We start from the raw sequence: 20,041 nt of genomic DNA, 5'->3' as shown, positions 1-20,041 counted from the left end.
AGATGTCAAGGTTACACACATGTAATCTTTTATTTCCATATTAAAGGTGCTGTGGTGGGCAAAGGAAGGGCGTTCTAATAATGCAGGTGGCAAAATACCAAAATACCATCACGTTATTTTTAGCAGAGTGGCGGGTGAAAAATAGTCCAAGTGCAACCTTGGTACACACTCAATCCCCGCGGCCTGGGCTTTACAAGACATATATTCTCCTGCATTGGTCTAATGTCACCAATAGCAGCCAAGTCTCAAGGAAATCTCAATGACAAGGTCGGAGCTGTGCTAGGGTAACTTAAGAATGACACAATTCATACTGAGCTTTAATGTGATCACACTTGAGCGTACCACAGTGAGGGGCCAATGTGTGCTCTACCTCTTGAGCCATCGCATGCTTCACATGCTGTGTCATTCATTCTTAGGGTCTTTAATGTGCTGTCAGTCAAAATGTAGTCCTATGCTTTTTAGCATTCTGCTGTAGGGAAAACAATATTGGGCACACTCGATATACAATAGCCACGGTCTCCAGTTCCATTTCATAAAAATGTATTGTTATTGGTGACTTTTGTTTCGGTTACTTAAGTAGATTGTGAAGTAGCATGAGTCAATCGATCAGCATAGCATTGCTAAACAGTCTAAGAAAAATAGCGTAACAGGAGACACTCTCTCAACCAACTTGCTGATGGAAAATATCCAAGGGATCTCTATAATGGACCCAACTGACAGCACTCTAATTCAATCACGTGTGTTGCAGTTGCAACTAAGCTGCCTCTAAATACCCCGTCTATTTAAAACTCCGTTCAACAATGACAGACCGCGAAGACTCCAGTATGCCTGAAAAAACATTACGCAAAAGGAAAGAAACCAAACACCCTGGCTCTCTCTGTCTAGTGAGTGTAAATGCGTATCTGTGTGTGCACGTATGTGCAGGGTGCATGCCTCGCTGTAGCCTCGTTGTGCTCATTTTTTGTGCCTGTCCTATTACACATAGCAATGTTCAGAGCGTGACAGCATATCAGGAAAAAAAATGGGAGCAGCAGAAGTGATGCTATACAGAGATTGTTCATATAATGTATTTACAGTAGACATGGTTCATTACCCAGTGTGCAGTAGACATTGTAGATAAAATAAATAGAAAATCTACAGCCAAAACACTGTTTTCTCACAATGCAATAACCCATGAGAACGGAATCATCTCCTCAAATGTTATCTTTTTCCACGATGGATGTGGAAGAAAGAAGCAGGAGACATATTTGAATGGGTGTGCAGCACACTGGTAAGAAGTAACACTGAGGTCATTTCTTTTCCTTTCCTTAATTAGAGCGCACTGGTGCCCTACAGCTGTTGTTTACTATTAAAGCAGGATTAGGGCCAAGTTTTGCTGGGTAGTTCCAGGAGACAGCACTGATCGCATGGTTGTTCCCAGAATGCCTGAGTCTTTCACATCATTTTTTGCATAGTGTCAAGCTAGTGGGGACAAAGGCCCCCTCCTCCTCTGCTGCTGCTTTCTAGCCACACGACTAGAAAGACAGTTAGTCACAAGGAAAGACAGGTATGACTAATGTCATTCATTACAGGTGGTGTTATTTCCTTTAGTCAATCTTTCTCCTAATTCCCCTGTTGTATCTCTCAGTGATACACAAATCACCAGGCTTGGAAACAACCAAGAGTAAATCTGTGGCCCTAGGTTTTAAAAGCACTGTTAATGTATTATATGGTTTATATTGTAAAATACAGCTCAAGGAATTGTTTTTTTTATTGATTTATGAATATCAGGATAAAGAATGCCACCTCCCAGCTCAGCCCTGGCCCCATCAATAATGCAGCTACAGTATCTATGTCCGCACAACAAATGAACAACACACTGGCGCCTCCATTATTCATGAGGGATTCCACCTGTAGCACCTCAGCTGTATTATACTGTATGTGTCTCATAGGAAGATTTGCAGCAGCACTCTGCAAGCCATTAAATGCTTGCACACAACGTAATTAATGGTAAATGTCGGTGTAAAGACTTAATAATGCTGCATAATATTTTTGAAAAAAAAAACAATGTTATAGTATTCTAACAACATAACAAATACACATTGTTTTGATTTAATAGTAATTTGCAGCTATTTTCTGGTTTAACGATATCTGGTACAAACAAGAGTAGAGTCAACTTTAAAACCAGAGGGAGCTCCCAGCTGTTCTGTGCTGTTTTGTTTTCCCAGAACACACAGAAGCAGGACAGGAAGCATCCATCTCCAGCAGTAATTGGAATGGCAAAACAAAAAAATGCAATTTGCCTGTGAACTCCGTTGACAAAGACAGGGAGGACTACTAAGTACCAAACCCTTTGGTTGGAAAAATGTAATTGCCTCGTTTTCTCCTTCAAATCCCAGGCCGCTAACTATGTTTAAGGGCTATAAATGTACATTTAGAAGTGAATATAAAATTCCATTGCTTGAAATCAAAAGTAGTTTGATTTCTTGACCTGCAAACAGCAGGTCTCCGCGGGACGGAGCTTTAACATGGCATGGCTATTACTTTCACTGTGTCAAAATAAATGACCCCAGCAATAAGGAGGTCACAGTCACTTTATGACAGAAAGCTAGAAGAACTACATCTACCATTATTTAGACTCATACGCTTGAGGGCTTGGAGAAAAACGGTTTGACATATTTTATGTAAAATAAATATATATATATATATATATATATATATGTATATATTTATTTATTTATTTTTTACATAATTTAATAAATTATATTTTATAACATATCCCTAATTGTGGTTAATATTTTACACAAAAAGTACAGTACATTTACATAATAAAATGAAATACATTTTTTAACCAATGTACTATTACAGGTGCTTTTAACTGATCATACATTGTGTGTGTGGCTTTAGATGTGCTGCTAGGCTGATTTTTGTTTGATTTTTGATAGAGTCAGACTAGCTTTTAGCCTGCTTCCAGACTTTAGTCACTTTCTGGCAATAGCTTTAAATTGACAGACATTTTTTTCAAAATCTCAAACTTCTCCTCGTAATAGTCCTCCTGACTTCTTCTTGGAGCCCCATCTTACTTTTTTCCTGCACCGGTTCCTTTCAAACTGCCTTGGCTCCGTGTTCTGCGACACAGAGGTTGCACAGCAAAGCACACCACCACCTGTGTGCCATGCGCTGCCTAAATGTCAGACTCCTAATGCTTTTAATGGTGTGTGTATGGGGGGGTGTATGTGTGCTGTATGTGTGAATAAAAACAGCAGGGCCAAGGCTGGCCCTGAGACAGCAGTAAATCACATTATGCATTGCAATCTCTATATATCACAGCCACTGCCATTCTGCCCACTGGCTTCCCAGTGATGTTCCAAGTCTCCTCTCCGTATTTCACTGCTCTAAAAAGAGGCTTGAAAACTCAACATCACAGGATGACATTAATGAATTCATAAGGTTAGGCTTAATTAAATGTTTTGTGTGCAAAATGTCCGTATTTGAAGTCGCTGCAGTGTAACACGAAGCTCTCTTTCTTTGTGTTATTGGACCGGAGTGTGGAAATGGACGTAATGACTAGACTCTGGGAGGCTGAACAAGGCTAAGAAAGATCCTCTTTATCTATTTATAACAAGGAGATGTATTTCCTGACTTGTGTATCTTTGTTCTTATCACTGAGCATGCATTTTTAAATCGCATAAACCCTGTATTTCTCACACCCACACGCACGCCTCGCCAAGAATGGGTTGCTTTGATCGACAGGGAGCGTGGCAGTGATGGTCAGAGGCTGCATGTCAGAGTAATTACAGAGCAGCCATGTTAGCAGGCCAGGTCCCGTCCCACAGGAAGAGGAAACAGCAACAGCGCGGTGCAAAGGTAGGGTTTCACCTCCAAAAGGCACCCTGCCTTTGTTCTGTGCACTGCACTGTCATGTGAGAACATACAGACAGCTAATTTCTCCTGCGACCCTGGTCAGCTTTGACCCTAAGCCCTTTTTCAGACAGGTGAAAGGCTCCTTCTCGGCTCACACTTCGCAGTTTTCCATTTCTGATCCCCTAAAATCAAGGGTCAAGTCCAGAAAGGGGAAGGGTAAATCACCCATGAAATGACGCAGGAAAGGGCATTTTATGATCTCATAAATTGTCAAAAACAGACAGCTAAGGATTGCCTCCACTGACTCCCTTCCTGCTGTCCATCTTACCCCTCTTTATTACTTTCTTGTCATACTCTGTAATTCTCAGGTGACTGGTGAAGGCAAGTCTTTGCCAGTGTTTTTAGCAATAATACGTTCACGTATAACATATGATTTGTCCCCCTGTGTTTATATCCCTGAGGGTAGAGGGCCAAATAAACACAGGGCAATCTAGCAGAAACCAGTCTCGTCTTACTCCCAGATTCTCAGACTGTGGCTCCTTTGGGGGAACATGAGGGAGGCCTGGAGGACAATGACAGAGGATAATACTTTGAGACAGGGCAATGGGCAAGCAATGACACAGTAAAAGAGAAGAAAATATGAGTAGCAACATATGGAAACTAATACAAAAAATTCAAAAGGATATAAAATCAACAAAAGGGGGGATTGAACAGGAAAGACCGATGGGAGAAACAGTCTCCACAAAGCCTGTGGCTTTCTGAAGACTTGCCAGCATACTTCTGTTGCTCATGTTCACTTGAGACAACGTGCAGTAGAGCAGCTGCTAAGCTCAGCAGTCTCCTATTCCAGCCCCTTCAGAGATCAGAGAACAAGGCAACAAAACTAATCAGAACATTACCCAGCCTCTGTCCATCAACACTGCCCATCACAAGCACCCACTCCATCATGATACAGTGTCAATCATTGAGCAAATGAGAGAAGTAAGTTCTTAGATAGTTATGATTACCAGAAATGCAAAAAAAAATAAGCTACAGACTCAAATCTTAAAGGGGACCTGTTATGCTTTTTCTTGTCATATATATATATATATATAATGTTAGATTCTTGGATGTTCATATGAAATGTGGCCAATCACTGGGAGTAAAAAAACTCCAACTTCCAACCATTTTCAACACTTGAACACTTTTGATTACATTCCTGCTCGAACATATTTGATTGTGTAGTTTAGAACCTGATAGTGATGATTTTCAATATGCAAAGTGTGCCTCATTCATAGGTTGAATAGCTGTCCTGCAGCCATGAGAAAAAAAACTATATTGTTTTATGAATGTATCATGTAAATATGTTCATAGAAACCCAAAATACATGTAAGAACTCAAACATTTGAATATATTAACACTGCTGTCTGTAATTGCCTTAAAACTTACATTTACTTTACAAAGCTGAAATCTTGGACTCCTGATATAAATTCAACCTGTAGGTATTTGGTACTGATGGGAAGCTGAATGTAAATGCCTCTTCATACATTTTTTTTCTTTCTAAGCTGATCCCAAACTTTAAGTACTTTACCAAATCTGTCCGTAGTCACGATTTATAAACAGCTTTGATTTAAGAGGAGGATTTTTTAACATTTACAGTAAGTGTTCTTCTTACTTTGGTCACTACATGACAAAAGACTGCGCTCATGCTTGTGTTTCGGAGTCTTAATGCCCCTTTAAAGTCTCAATTAAATGTGTGTGTGGGATAGTTCTTTCAGTCGCCCACTCCCTCAAGATTTCAGAGCATTATTGCCTGTTCCTGCAGATGTGCCAACCCACTCCATCTGACCACTCCTGCTGGCAAAATGTCTTTATCCGAAATCTGTCAGCCCTCTCCCACAGGGAAAATAAAACACATTAGCCTTTATGGGTTCTTTTAATGTATTTTTTTACAAATGGAGGAAAAAGGAGCCTTGCTGTCAGACTTAAATCGTGACTGTGGTATTATTTACAATTCTATGAATCAATATTTCTTAATCCCACTAATTATTTATAGACAAATAATACTTTATTGATCCAACCATAAGATGCCCCTGATAAGAAGTCCAACACCAAAAAACATTAAAGTAAAAGATAAATAATAAAAACAAAGTTATCAATATTAACGATCACATTCTTGTATTTCATCATCTCCAACAAGTGGATTCAGCTGTTTCGGGGTTGACCTTTTCCAAAGCAGAAAATTTTGCTTGACATGGCAGGAAAAAAAGCACAGGTGGAACTAATAACATCAATTATGGCTCTGTCCCAATAAGCAAACAGCGTGCACAATGCCAGGGATCTGGGACGAGTAAATTCAAATAGAATGCAGCCATTACTAATGTTATTAATTACACCTGTGCTTTTCCTGATACGACATGTCAAAATGCCTATGAAGAAGGCCAAGTGCTTCTGCAAAGCATACAGGAGTGGCCCAATGCCTCACTGTGGCAGTGGATGGGATCATATATATATATATTTTGGCATACAAAAACACCCAAATAATAAAATAAAAATACCAAAAATATGGCTGCACTAATGAATTTGACAGGTAAAAACAAATGAAGAATGACACTTTATTTCACAAAATTTGGGGGAATTAATTTTAATTGTATTAATTGTTTAATGTATTGTATGTACAGTATGTACATTTATGTTAGAAAACAAATCATTTTTCAACTTTTCCCCCAAAAATCGTATCATATTGACTCCTAATCTCCAGTATCAGTGAGGATTTAATACGGTCTTTTCATTGCAGTTAAGAAAAACAAACCAAGACACATTTGCCAAAGTCATCCATTCAAACCCTTTGAGCCTTTTGTCTCCATTCACTTAAAACGACCTAAATTTCTCCATTGTGTAGTTTGTCCAAGTGGAAAGGCTTTGTTTTTCAGGATCCTAATCTGTGACATAATATGTTTGGGCCGTTCGATTCCTGTGAGGCAAATTTTCTACTTACACAAGAAGTGTTATATCCATGACATTTATTGAGTGCATTCACGCTCCCCAAAGAACAAATCCTGTCGATTCTGAACACTCACACATGAGTTTCCCCCCAGTGGCACCCCTTAGGCCAAAATGTCAACTTTGCACATAATGTAATCTAATATGCATAATCTAATAAGCAGTTTGCCATGAACTTTGCTGAGCCAAATGCTCCTGAGGACATGAAGCCTTTCCTATAGCCTCACTTGTGTCAAACTTTACATTTTTATGAATCCAACAATAGCACCATCATCAGTATGTTTGTTAGGTCCAGCACTTGTACTTGTACCCAGTTCTCCAACAGATGCTGCATTCTTCATTATTGCCTGTGCAAAATTCACTGAGAAAATTGATATTCAGATGGTACTACCATGTTCCACCACCACTGCTGTGATATTAGCAACTTGTTCACATCCCATCTTAGTTTCAATGTAACAAATTAAACCTTACTTTTGAGATGTAATGACTCAGAATCATTGTTCTTTCCCTGAGCATGAGTTAAAGAGCTGAGAATCTATTGCTATAGAATAACTAATGTCCCAGAAGTATCTTTAACGGTACATGCAATTGGATGATTTTTCCCCCCTTTCCAATCCATAGAGCTATCTTATTTTATTAGAAAAGTACAAAGTGTTAGATTGTTTGAACAAAATATATGAAATGTCTAACAACCACTATTTAAGTACTTCACAGCACCAGCAAAGCCACACATACATGGCTATGAGAGGCCTCGCTCAGTGTGCCTTCCTGAGCTCTCCATGGTGCTGAAAAGCTTTACTTGTGCAGAATAGCTGAAGCCAATGGTCATTAGTTTTCACACATCCTGCCAAAACACTGAGATGGAGCACAACTACTGTGTGTCACCGTGGCCAATGGATTCCACGCCTCAGATGAGTACCGTAGACAGCATTACTCCGTCTGAATATTAGAACTAATCCCTGCTGCTCCCCTGGTCCACATCATAATGGAACCACTCATTTCAACACAAACCAGAAACTACCCAGAAGCACTCAGTGTGTGAATCCTGAGTGACAATGGTAAAGAAAATATCATTAAAATAATAAAGCGACTATAATGAGCATCAGTGCTGAAAGAATTTTACAAATTACTTTCTTATCATACATACGTACATCTGCCCACCATTCAGGATCAACTGTGTTCTTACATTTGACACATTTCGAAGCCGAGTGTCAACAATGCTGCAGTCTATTTTGGATTCCAATTACCAAGGGGCCATATTTCTGTAACTTGACCTCCACTGAATTGTTATTACCACATTATTTTCAGTGATACACAAGGAAACTGGCACTGCTTGAAAATGAAAGGTAGGGATGTGTGAACAGACAACACGTACACATTCAAGCATTACGCAAGTCCATCTGACAAGGCAGGACCAATGAATGAGACACCACATCTGGCTCTGAAGTCCTAACAAGCTGCTTGGTAACAGACGCCAATTACAGATACATACACAAGAAGTACATACAGACTGAAACAACAGCTACACCAATTACTTCATTGAAATATGCAAATATATCATATCTGTGAGTGTGTGTGTGTGTGTGTGTGTGTGTGTGTGTGTGTGTGTGTGTGTGTGTGTGTGTGTGTGTGTCTGGGCATGTGTGCAGTCGAGTGTATTCATTTCCATGGTTTATAATGAGACTCATATACAGCAATATACAACTATGATCTATGAGAAGCAGGAATCATCACTCAAAGCATTGTCAGACGCATCGCTACTATGCTGTGTCAGCACTAAGGAGTCCTCTGGGTGCATTTATTATCATTCCGCACTAAGGGGGGAAAAAATGCTCAAGCTTGTTTGTATTTCCTTAAGCCACTCCCAATTGTCTTTGGCGGGGCTAAGGCCAGGATGCAGAAACAATGTTAAATATATAGCAGAATGGGAGGAAATGCTACATGAGCAATCGGGCAAATATAACAAATTATAACCACAGGCTATTTCTCGTGGGTCAGTCTACTCAAAGCAAAGTTTTGGTGGAGGATATGGTGAACATTGTCCATCCATGGTGTGTAAAACAGCTTCCATTTATATGAAATACTTACCAATACAGATTAATGTCTACAGCCGAAATGGTCCCCTGGAGAGCAGCAATGCAACCTAATAGTCTTCCAACTATACTGACCAATTAAAGTTCTGCTTGATCTCAATGGCATAGTCTGTCAGAGAGCAGCATGGCAGCTCTATATTATCATCCATCTTTAATGAGGCATTCAGCAATGAACCCATGCACTCTGTGCATCATCTGTACATGATGTCTACACATGCTGTCGTTCAGGGCTCAACGCTATGCGCATCATCTTACAAAGCTTGTGTCATTCTGAAATGGGTCTCGCTCGCCTCGCTTGGTTCACATCTAGATACATTTCACAGCTTCCAGAGCGATGCCGGGCAGCAGACGGAACCTGAGTGAGACAGCACCTTCTGGGATTTCACTTTTGCAAGCATCAAACACGCCTGTAATTGACAGCTGGGCTATTCATTCTGCACAGCAACTCTTGGAAATGTCAGAAGAAGTCAAGAGGTAAAATCATTGTGTAGCAGGCCCACTTACTTTGGCGGAGCAGGGTTCAGCTTGTAGGTTGCCTTTCACTGTCAGCCACACTTGTATTGCCCCATAAAAAACGCTTTATTAGTGTCTCACTTAACTAATAGACGCTGACTGGGAAGCTGCCAAATGGGGTGCAATCTTAGCATTGTAGCATGGTGGCTATGAAGGCTTATTGCTGGCACGCAGAGAGCCTGCTGTTAGCCTGCTAGGAGAATGACAATTAGCATATTAGCTTAGCCCCCTCGGAGGTTAATTGAGACAGGTTGCTGAGGGCAGTGGCTGTGGTAGTGGAGCAGTGCAATCCTAACACTTTCCCATCCGTCTGAGAGCTTGAATGTGCTTGTATGTTCACCCACAGGGCCAGCATCACAGAGCCATGGATGTTGCTAAGAGAGAGAGCTGATCTCTAAATAGGAGGCAGAAACGCCGCCCGCTGAGATCTTTGAAGGTCACTGCCGTGTCCTCCACACACTCCCTCTGTCTCCATCTTTCTCTTTACGCACCACTGCACACAGCTCAAAGCAAGCAAATTATAACGTTAACCATGTTTTGATGTCCACATATCAGTGCTCCACTGGCTTCCCTGGTTTCTGAGGGGTGGGTAATGGGCTATGGGGAGTGGAGCGAAGATGAGAAAGAGAGTGGGAGATGGCTGGCTTTGCCTGATAATCCGCACCAGAAAAGACTAGTCCCAGGGCTGTGCACGTGTTGGCCTGTCTGGTTGCTATGCTTCCATGCAATGGCTTGGAAGGCTGGGCCATTTCCAGCATTTTAGCACTTCTGTATGACAAACCTAAACTAAAGACTTGACAGTACTACTGACTGAATTTAATGTATAAATTGAGATTATAGAAAAACAATGCTTGTGCATTGGTTAATGTAGACGAAGGTTGTAATATGCAAGAAATTTAAACTAGGATATAATACTAATATTAAAAACGATACTCTATCGAATTTATAATCAGCAATATTGACATACCATTTTTTCTGTCACTGCAAAAACATAAGCATTTGCAGATTTGATAAATGCAAGTGAGCATAAAAATTAAGTTGTAAAGGACAAATTAAAGCCCTTATTCACTACAGACTACAGGAAAATAAAAGTTGCTGAGCTTTTTAAAGTACAGCTTAAACACCTGTGAAAACACACAAACAAAGGCATATGCACTTGTGTCATCTCGACTCTCCTCTCTAATCCTTGCAACATCTGTAAAAGCATTAAATATGATTTCTATAGTCTGGCTATAGGGAGAGCAACCCACCCACCCCCCACACACACCCACACCCTCTGATCATAAGCAGTTTAAGAACAACAACAGCTGAGGAAGAAAGCTGGTAGACTAGAAACCATAAGCCATGATCCCGCTGGCTAGCCGGGCACTAGCTAGCTATCTCCCTCCTGCAGGCCTCCCTTGCCAGCTTAGCCGGGCCGGTCTCAACCAGCGGATCTATATGCAAATGGTTTTCCACTGCCAGTTTGACTAGGCAAGGATCAGGTGGCTTAGACCCTATGACACATTTCCAATGATGGGAATGCCAGTCTAGCTCTCTTCCCCCATGTGGAGCCAGGTATACCCTTCCCCTCTAACCTTTAACCTCTGAATAGTTCCTGGGGCGTGGAAGGCCTTTTAATAGTCCGGTGAGTGGCCAAAGAAGACATAACAGCATGACAGCAGGGGAGCACGGTTTTGGTACAGGGGGGTTGACCTCTGTGTCTGCCTCATGATATACATAGTCTGGCCTGATATATAGCCTCGCCTTGTCTGTGGATTACCATACATCAGCATGGCACACTACAGTTGTCCCTAGATGGCCATCAAATCAGGCCCAGAGAATTAGGGATTAGGGCCTCGAAAAGGCAGGATCTCCACTGAAGAATAACTCATGAGTCACACATTCCATATTAGAGTGTGAGAAAAGAAAGTTAATCAGTGATGCTTAACAGACAAAGTTTGTAAAAGCTTACTCTTAATCAAACATGTTGCGGCTTTTCTCCATTTTGCATCACTGTAAACTGAATAGATTTGGATTTTGGACAGTTTTTGGACAAAATACTTAGAAAGTGTTATGAGCGTTTTTAAGAATTTTCTGACATTTTATAGAATGAATAAATAATCATTAATTGACAAACTAATGATAATGAAAATATTTTTAGTTGCAGCCCTGCTCCTGATATGACGGGCCGGGGACAGGCGTGCGTGCTGTGGTGGAAACTGGTCACGCTTTGCCCTGGGACAGCTGTGAGGCATGCTCACTCCCAGCAAGTGTCAACAACACATGACAGGACACATGCGACTCAACCACTGGCCACAAGAACATAGTAGTCCTCCTATACACACATTCCTGAGATTGCATTGAAAACTAGAAGCTTCATACATTAGACCCCAACTCATTTATAGGTGAGCTGATATTACTGACCTATCACAAACATATTTTTAATCTCTGATATGTGCCAATATGAAAACTTTTTTTAAAGAATTCATCTAATGCAGAAAATTATACATGGGGTGATTGAGTGGTGGATTTTAATTGTAATTTATTCTTTATCAGAAATTGTCAGCAATTGACTGGTTCTGAACATATAGTACTATTAAGATATTTATTTTGCTTTTATTTATTCATTTTATTTAAATGGTCGGCAAGTGAATGATACTGAATGTGCACTGAGGTTTATTAAGTTGATTATTTTATTTATATTAGTTCTTCATTTAAATGATCAGCAATTGACTGGTACTGAACATACAGTACTCTTTCATTTTATTTTAATGTATTCTTTATTTTTTCAGTATTTATTTGTAGAATTGGTTGAATTTAATACATTGCATATAATGTATAATAATGTTTTTTAATATGGTTTCAAAAAGCTATTTGCATTGAAAACATGACATGACAGTGCAAAAGTCCATTTTCATTCCAGCTCAAAAAAATCACTATAAAAAGGCGGTCATATAATTTTTCCCCTCAAAAATCAACATTGGTCTCAAAAAACCCATATCAGTCGGGCTAAAGTATAAATACAGCCGTATGAGCACAGCAGGTCTTCATCAGGGGTTTTTTGTTTTATCCAGTAGTACTCTTGTACTAATTTAATCACGTCTTTTCACATTTTATTTCTTCAATTAGCTCTGGATTTCGATAAGCCGGTGTGGGCCGAGCTGGGCCAAGTTAGGCTGAGGGTAGGGAGAGCGACAGCTGATGTCAGGGTGTGTGCTCTATGCTGCTCTGGTGAAATGCAGCTGGTCTGTTGCCAAGCAAGAAGGAATACACACGCTCACAACAGTTCCTCTCTGCAGGTCCCGCCGCAATCCATTCCACTTAAAGGTAAGCGCAGTGAAGAGTGTCCCGGCATACCTCATACACTCTGCCATAGATTCGGCTTTTCCCGTGTCACATAAATGTAGACACAGACACATGCAAACACTGAGGTGGGTTTCAAACTCAAGTTTGATTAATTGCTCTGCAGTGAAAGCTGAGCCGTCGTGCATAAAAATCAATCTTCAATTATGGAAATGCTTTGTGATGATTTAAAATTCACCAAGGCTGCCATATCTCATTAGACGGCCGATCATAAAGACGGATTTCATCTTGTGGTTTCAAAAACAGATTTAGTTTCCCACCTTTAAACTTAAAGCTATGAGGTGTTAAGTGATAACAGGTGTGCTTCATCATGGATCCTCTAACTGCAGACTGACAAGGGTCAGAGAAAATGGAGCCTAAGCACCAGATGTGTCCTCACCCCACCTCTTTATAGTCGCATCACAGAAGCAGAGTCTGGCCTTCAGTCAGGAGAACCAAGGCACAGCACATCAAACTCTCATTAGATAGGATCAAACTTTAATGATGCCATGATTGCCATGGGGACACTGGGCTGGTGCAGCAGCAAACAAACATGAGAAACAACATGAGCAAAATACAAAACAGCTTAGTTAAAAGAGGAAAATAGCAGATTTAATATTAATATTTGTTAAATTGGAAAATATGCACCAAAGTGTAATGTGGAAAAAATACGGTTTACAGCATTAAGAGTGTTTCCACACTTGCAGAAGAGGAAGCATAAAGAGTAGATTGTGCAGGCGAAGCAGGAACTGTAGTTCCATCAAACCTCTCGTTGAGCCGTTTGGATAAAAACAATTGTACAATCTGATGGCTGTTGGCTCTAAAGTGCACATAAAACACTCCATGTTGCACCTTAAGGGGCTGAGGGGGAGGCTGTTGCACCGAGGTGAGGTGGGAGGTGTATTTTTGTAGTCCACGGTTTTATCTCACCATAACACAGTGATACAATGTGTAGTTTGGTGCATGCATTGAAATACATGACAGTCTAATCTGACTTGGCTTCTACAGAGCTTTTATATTGTCAGCTCAGACCAGATTGCAGCTGATGTGTACTACAACCACTCCAGGTAGTTTTAGGGAAACAGCCTTACTACTTTATGACAGGTGTCAGTTAGCGCTCCATCACAAGTCCACTACCAGCTCCTTCTCTTACAGATGCAGAGCTGCAGACTGTTCTCCTTAACACCTCAAGATGACACTTCTAAACACCTGTAGGTGCTTTCTTGTGTAGCCACATCATATAAACATAAAAAATAACTGGTCTGTTACATCACTGTGCATATTAGCTAATAGTGCATAATGCAAGTTATTGGTAATAGTTTCCCTTAGGTTGACTGCTTCGGCCTGGTGGATGGAGCAAACAGCAGGAATTTAGACTTCATTAAAACTCAATTATGGCTTGTGTGCTAACTACATGCCAAATTAATCACACCACACAAGGCCAAACTGCCTCTTAAGTCAACATATGATCAGTTTCTGACAAACAATGAAGCATTTAAAAGGCTGTATTACATCACTTACAGCAAACTTTCACTGAGAACAATAAAAACAGTAAAACACAAACATGGAATCTGTCACGTCCGAGTGTTGTTCACTACCGAGGCTGTTTGTAGGCTACCGACAATGATATCTTCTCTTCACCTGTTCAACTGGGTTTAGCAGTTTAGATAACAGACACTTGACTGTCCGGCTGTTATTACAGACATGTGAACTAACCACAGACACAGACTCAACTGGCACTGCCGCAGAATGAATACAGGGGAAACACTGAATAGCATTCGCTGACATCATCAAGCTTCCTCATCAACAGGCTCACAAAGCCAGAATTTAGTGCTGCAGCGAATAATTATTTTCAGTCCTGAACAATATGACAAATATTTTCTCCATTTAACATTTTGTTTAGAATAGAATTATTGTTCATTAAGTTCAACTTCATGATTTCAATTTGCTTTTCAGTCCAAAATCCAGTCCAAGATTGTTTGAGTTTTCTAAAGCAAATCCTAACAGTTAAGGAGCTTTAACCAGGGTTTGATTATAATTTATGTTTGACAAATAACTTAAATTATTACTTGATTATCAAAATAATTGCCTTATAATTTTGTGTGGATAGATTAATTGATTAATCCACCATTTGTTTCACACCTAACATAATAATTGTTTAAAATAATCACTTCCCCCCCATTGCACTTATAACCTTTGTTCAGATTTACCATTTACCGTAATTTTCTTACACATCATTGCGTGTAATTCTGTTTACATGATTGTTTGCTTTCATTAATGTATGCTGTAGCGATACATACATTTATTTTAAACCTGCTGTATGAGTTAGATTAGTTTGATTCATGATGTAAGTAGTGTGAATAATGTGATTAATTCCCCAGCCCTATAACAGACCATATCAGGTATTTAAAAAATTTCAATAAAGCCATGTTTTCACAAAGCCATTCAGGTTTGAAGTGCGACGGTGCCACAAACGCACAGCCGCTATACTCCTCCTCCCCACGCACCCCAAATAACAGAGGCATCATATAAGAACTCCTGGAGGTGGCATGACGCAGAGCAGATAACCAGACCATTAGATAACCATACAGCAGTGAAGCAGCAGAGCACAGAGAACAGCACAAAAAAATACAAGACTATAGGGAAGGAAAATAGAGCAGGCTTATATGCTAACAAGCCTTGCAACATGGCAGTGGTTTCCTCCACTTCAGGATGAAGTGGCTGTGCTTCCATTTTTGTCAGTCATGCATATGCATTAGCATTGTCTTGAGTGAGTCTTTCCCTTAGTAGGAAACCCCTTATTTAGAATGTGTGAAGTCTGAAAACTGCACTGTGAAGAGCAGAGTGAAAACATGCAGACAGCCTGAGAACTGGTGTTTGCAGAGGGATGTACTGTAGGGGAAATCAAATTAGTATGTGGTTGATATGTGGTTTTAAAAGGGCATTTGAGCACCCTGAAACACCCAGCAGATAAATGATGCCATAAAAAATGCCATTACTAGCACAGAGTTAGAAAAATCAATATGGGTTTGGGGCTTTTTTTTATTTTATGTTGCTTTTTTAGTCCACCCGGGAGACAGCAGCAACTATAAAACATTGTTTTGGTGTGTGCAATACAATTGTCCGATCTTGTTTTAGAAAGGTAGAAGTAAAAATGTGATTATATCTGGTTCCTTGGACTCACTATACAGGTCACCATCAGACCGCTGTCTTTACACAGCCCAGAATCCAGAAGTTTTTCCTCCACCACGCATGTATTTCTTTGCCACATCCACTGATCTTAACCCTTCTTCCTGTATGATCTATGACCCATGACCTCTCCCTTATGATCCTGACAGAGAAGAGGGCCATTTCAAAGAATTAGGACACAGCTGTGTGTCAATGGCAGAGCACAGGAGGACACTATGCAATGCATAGCCCTCAAACCCTTCGTCACCCTCACACCCCCTGTTTCCACTTCCTCCTGTGTCTCTCTCAGAGTTTCCACCTCTATTTCCTTGCCTCTGATTCCAGGTTCCCAGTACTGCGAGAGAAAGCCCACCACCCCCCTGGGCCAACTATGCATCCTGTTTCTGACACATGCCAACTTAGCCGGCCGCACTAGTCAGCTGAACACAGATCCAGTTTCCCCTTCTTAATACTCCTAACAAGCCTTTTCCCTCTGCAGCCAAGTGTCAAGCCTACCAAAGTCACCTAACGGGACTTCCACACACACAGCAACACGACAACAGAGAGGGAGCACACACAGAAACATGCTTTCATTTTTACAGTTTCTCCTCATTTGCAAGAGATGAGATGCAACCAGATACCCACCAGGAGTCACAAGATGGATACCTCATTATATTTGCATGGTTTACTTTCATCACTTTACGAGCAAGATGGTGAGAAGTGGGAAGGATGGCATATGGTTTGGTGCCATTTCTGATACTGGGATCCATGAGCATAACAAAATGACAGGAGGCAGACAGCCAAGTAACAGCCTAAATAGCATACTGGGCAGAATTACCTCTAAGTGGAAATAAGAGTGGTTTAGATGGGACTTTTTTTTTCAGCAGATGTGTGTTCTGCTCTATGCAACCAATAGCCTGGCTAGACAAGTAATAAATAAAACTGTAAAAGGGACAGTTCACCTCAAAATCAAAAGCACATATTTTTCTTCTTACTACAAGTGCTATTTATCAATTTACATTGTTTTGGTGTAAGTTGCTGGGTTGTAATGTCTGCTTTCTCTTAAATATAATGGAACTAAATGGCTCTCCTCTTGTGAGCAGTTTCATGTAGGAACTATTTTCTTTCTGTCAAACTACACCCACCAACCGTATTGCTGTGCAGAAGCAAGCGAGCATCTACTCATGGGCGAGAGGCTGGTGACAGCGCGAGATGTAAACATTAATGCTGCACTCCTCAGCTCGGCTGTAACATTAGTTAGAGAGCTTATTTGCGAGCCTTGGTACTTCGCCGTTAAATTCTCTACAGCTGATATCTCCAACAATCTGTAACTCACACCAAAACAATCTAGATTGATAAATACCACTACAGGTAAGATTTTGGAGGTACTATCATTTTAAAAAAGATTACTCAACTAATTGAGCAACAGAATTGCAGCCCTTATATATAGGTGAAAGTAGGGCTGGCAGATATGATTAAAAATCCATATCACAATTTTATGTGGAATATCTTTGAGATATAATTATCAATGGCAAAACAATATTTATCAATATATCATATAACAATAGTAGAGATAATGATGCACTAAAAACAAATTGACTCAGTTTTGCACATTTCAGCATTCAGCACTGCAGAGTAATGAAGGCTATTTTCTGCTGTTATTGTTAGTTAAGGATGATGACTCTGTGCCCTGTCTCCCACCTGTCATAATACCAAACAGAAATGTGCAGAAAAGGGCCAAGGCCACTGAAAGGACGTGGCAGAAGAGCAGCAGGAGGGACACAGCTCATCCATTTGAATTGGACACAACCCAAATATATCAAGGACGAGGAAGCTCACCATCACTCTCCCTTTCTTCTGTCCATCACTGTCAAAACATCCTCTTTTCAACCTATTTTGCACTTAACGCTGACACTTGTCATAACCTGAATTTTTCTGCATTAAATAAGAAAATATTTTGTAATTCCAAGCAGGAATATAAAACATGTTAGGCCACTTTCTGAGCTACATTACCTTTCCACTGCCCATCATTTCAGCCAGGGGACCACTCGCACTATAGACAAGTGTGTGAGTCATGTATGAAGCAGGCTTCAATACACATGTGAATCAGCCATGATTCACCATTAAAGCAGGCCACCCCAAGCAAAGTAATGGGAAGTCATCTTTTTTTTAAAAATTCTATTCCTAGACAGGTTACCTTCATCATTCCACAAAGACATTTAATGTGCAGCAAAAACAGTGCAACCACTGAGTGTACAGATTTAAGAATATAGGATAAAGGAGTGATGTGTCCAGGGACTTAATCTTGCAGAGTTGTTGCATTATGAAAGGGACTTTAGGTCAGCATGAGAAGTCCCAATAGACTTCATTAGTTCTTGCTGGTGGAATGTGCAGGATCATATGTGCAGTTACATGAAACTAGTGTATGGCCCCCCGAAAGGTCTACGTCCACCCTGGAATTCCAGAGCTGATGTGAGATAAGGATATCTGGATGTACAGTGAAGCAGAATAAAATGAAAGAAGCGTTCTCCTCTCATCCCACCCATATCTGTCATGCCACACCACCCCCTTCATTCAAGAGTGGGAGTTGGTAAACACAGCCAACGGATAATAACAATCATATTCAAGGGATGCATTCATTATAAAGCCACTGCACTTGATATCTGTTTGGTGGGTGCAGAGGAGGAGGAAGCTATTCAACTCAGCTCAGTGGCATGTCACTTGCACAATGAAGGCCATTAGAGAAGAAGAAGAAGAAGAAGAAGAAGAAGAAGAAGAAGAAGAAGAAGAAGAAGACGAAGTCAGGCCAGTGTCACAGAAAAATGTGCACCAGTGTATTTTCTGCATTTGTGTGTAGAAACTAGCAGCCATACCTTGTGTTTGATGTTGCAGTGGCAGCACACAGTCCACATATATTTGAGGGTCCTCCACAGCAGGATGATGAAGAGACCCCCAAAAAACGTCACCATGGAGGAGGCGAGGAATGCCCACCACATGCGCTGTCCATTATTGTCGCAGGGCACCTCAGACGAGAACGGGATGACAACGTCTTCCATCTTGGATATTAAGATTGAAGAGTCCGGATTTATATTATTATTGATATTGCTTGTCCTCATAGAGCTGTCGCTTCCATGGGGAACGGTGCCATCTGCCTCAGCTAGCATTTAGGAGCCTTGGAGAGCCTGTGCCAGCGTCCCCAGCCCCACTCACCAGCCATATTGCTTAAAAAAAATCCCCCTCTTCGCTGTAGATTATGTTCACCCACCCGATGAGTCGCTTTCTGTATTTTAGCAGCCTATGAATTGTTTATTCGTGACAGCGTGAGACACCGCACACGCAAACCTGACCAAAAAAGCGGGTCGGTGGCCCTTGGTGAGAGGCATTTAAATCCGCAATACTGACGAATCTTAACCGCGTCTCAGTCTGAGGGGGTTTCTGGCTCTCTCACGCCAAAAGACATGGTGAAGACGGCGTCGTTTGCAGCCGTCGAGGCTGCCAATGATATGTCGAGTATCGGTAAACACAACGACAGTGAAAAATGTTTGCAGCCTGTTCTCGGCGAGGCGACCTCTTCAGCCGTCTTCCATTCAGGGATCCTGTCGATCAGCGGGCGGAGGATTCGATCGATCGATTTCACTTTTCTTTAAGCGTCAATCGACTGTGAACGGCTCAACAAAACGATAAAAACACACAGAGATAATTTAATTCGAATATCGGGTAGCTGTCTCCACAGCGTTGAAGACTACATAATCTTGCGGGTGTTTTCGCTGTCAATTCTGCGTAAAAAGGACTAGCGCTCGGGTGGATGTCCCTGTCTCCATTCGATCCCCTGCAGCCCTGGCACGGAGCGGCCAGCTGAGAGCGCCTGTCAGATCCGCTCCAGAGGAGAGCGGGGAGATTTACAGGTAGGAGGGCGGAGCGAAGCGCTAATAATAAAGATGGACAGAGGGCAGTAATATCGCGACGATGTTTATTCCAAGTGCCGACCGGGTCTGCGCTGCTTGGGTGTATAAAAGAGGTAGGCTACAATTGCGCCTTTGCGTCTTTGATGCGCGCCAATGACGCACGTCGCAAAAACGAGGGGGCTTTGAAAGCAAGCTTTATCGATCTGTTATAAA

At 41.1% G+C, this 20,041-nt stretch overlaps 1 protein-coding gene across 11 annotated transcripts in view; it reads right to left on the bottom strand.

Annotated features, from left to right (window-relative positions):
* kcnma1a (potassium large conductance calcium-activated channel, subfamily M, alpha member 1a) overlaps nucleotides 1-19,925 on the bottom strand; it is a 153,396-nt gene extending 133,471 nt beyond the window's left edge. For 8 of the 11 annotated variants that reach the window (XM_059359557.1, XM_059359562.1, XM_059359560.1 and 5 more), the window contains exon 1: nucleotides 18,797-19,924. In XM_059359557.1, the coding sequence (XP_059215540.1) occupies nucleotides 18,797-19,087 (291 nt within the window). In that variant the 5' untranslated portion in view covers nucleotides 19,088-19,924. Of the gene's footprint in view, nucleotides 1-18,796 lie in introns of all 11 variants that reach the window. The other 3 variants (XM_059359561.1, XM_059359564.1, XM_059359565.1) reach the window with 2 other exon arrangements.
* Nucleotides 19,926-20,041: the final 116 nt, after the last annotated feature.

Source organism: Centropristis striata, chromosome 20, assembly GCF_030273125.1.
Source record: "Centropristis striata isolate RG_2023a ecotype Rhode Island chromosome 20, C.striata_1.0, whole genome shotgun sequence".
NCBI lineage: Eukaryota > Metazoa > Chordata > Actinopteri > Perciformes > Serranidae > Centropristis > Centropristis striata.
The sequence above is the reverse complement of the archived record's forward strand: the minus strand, read 5'-3'. Positions and strand labels throughout refer to the sequence as shown.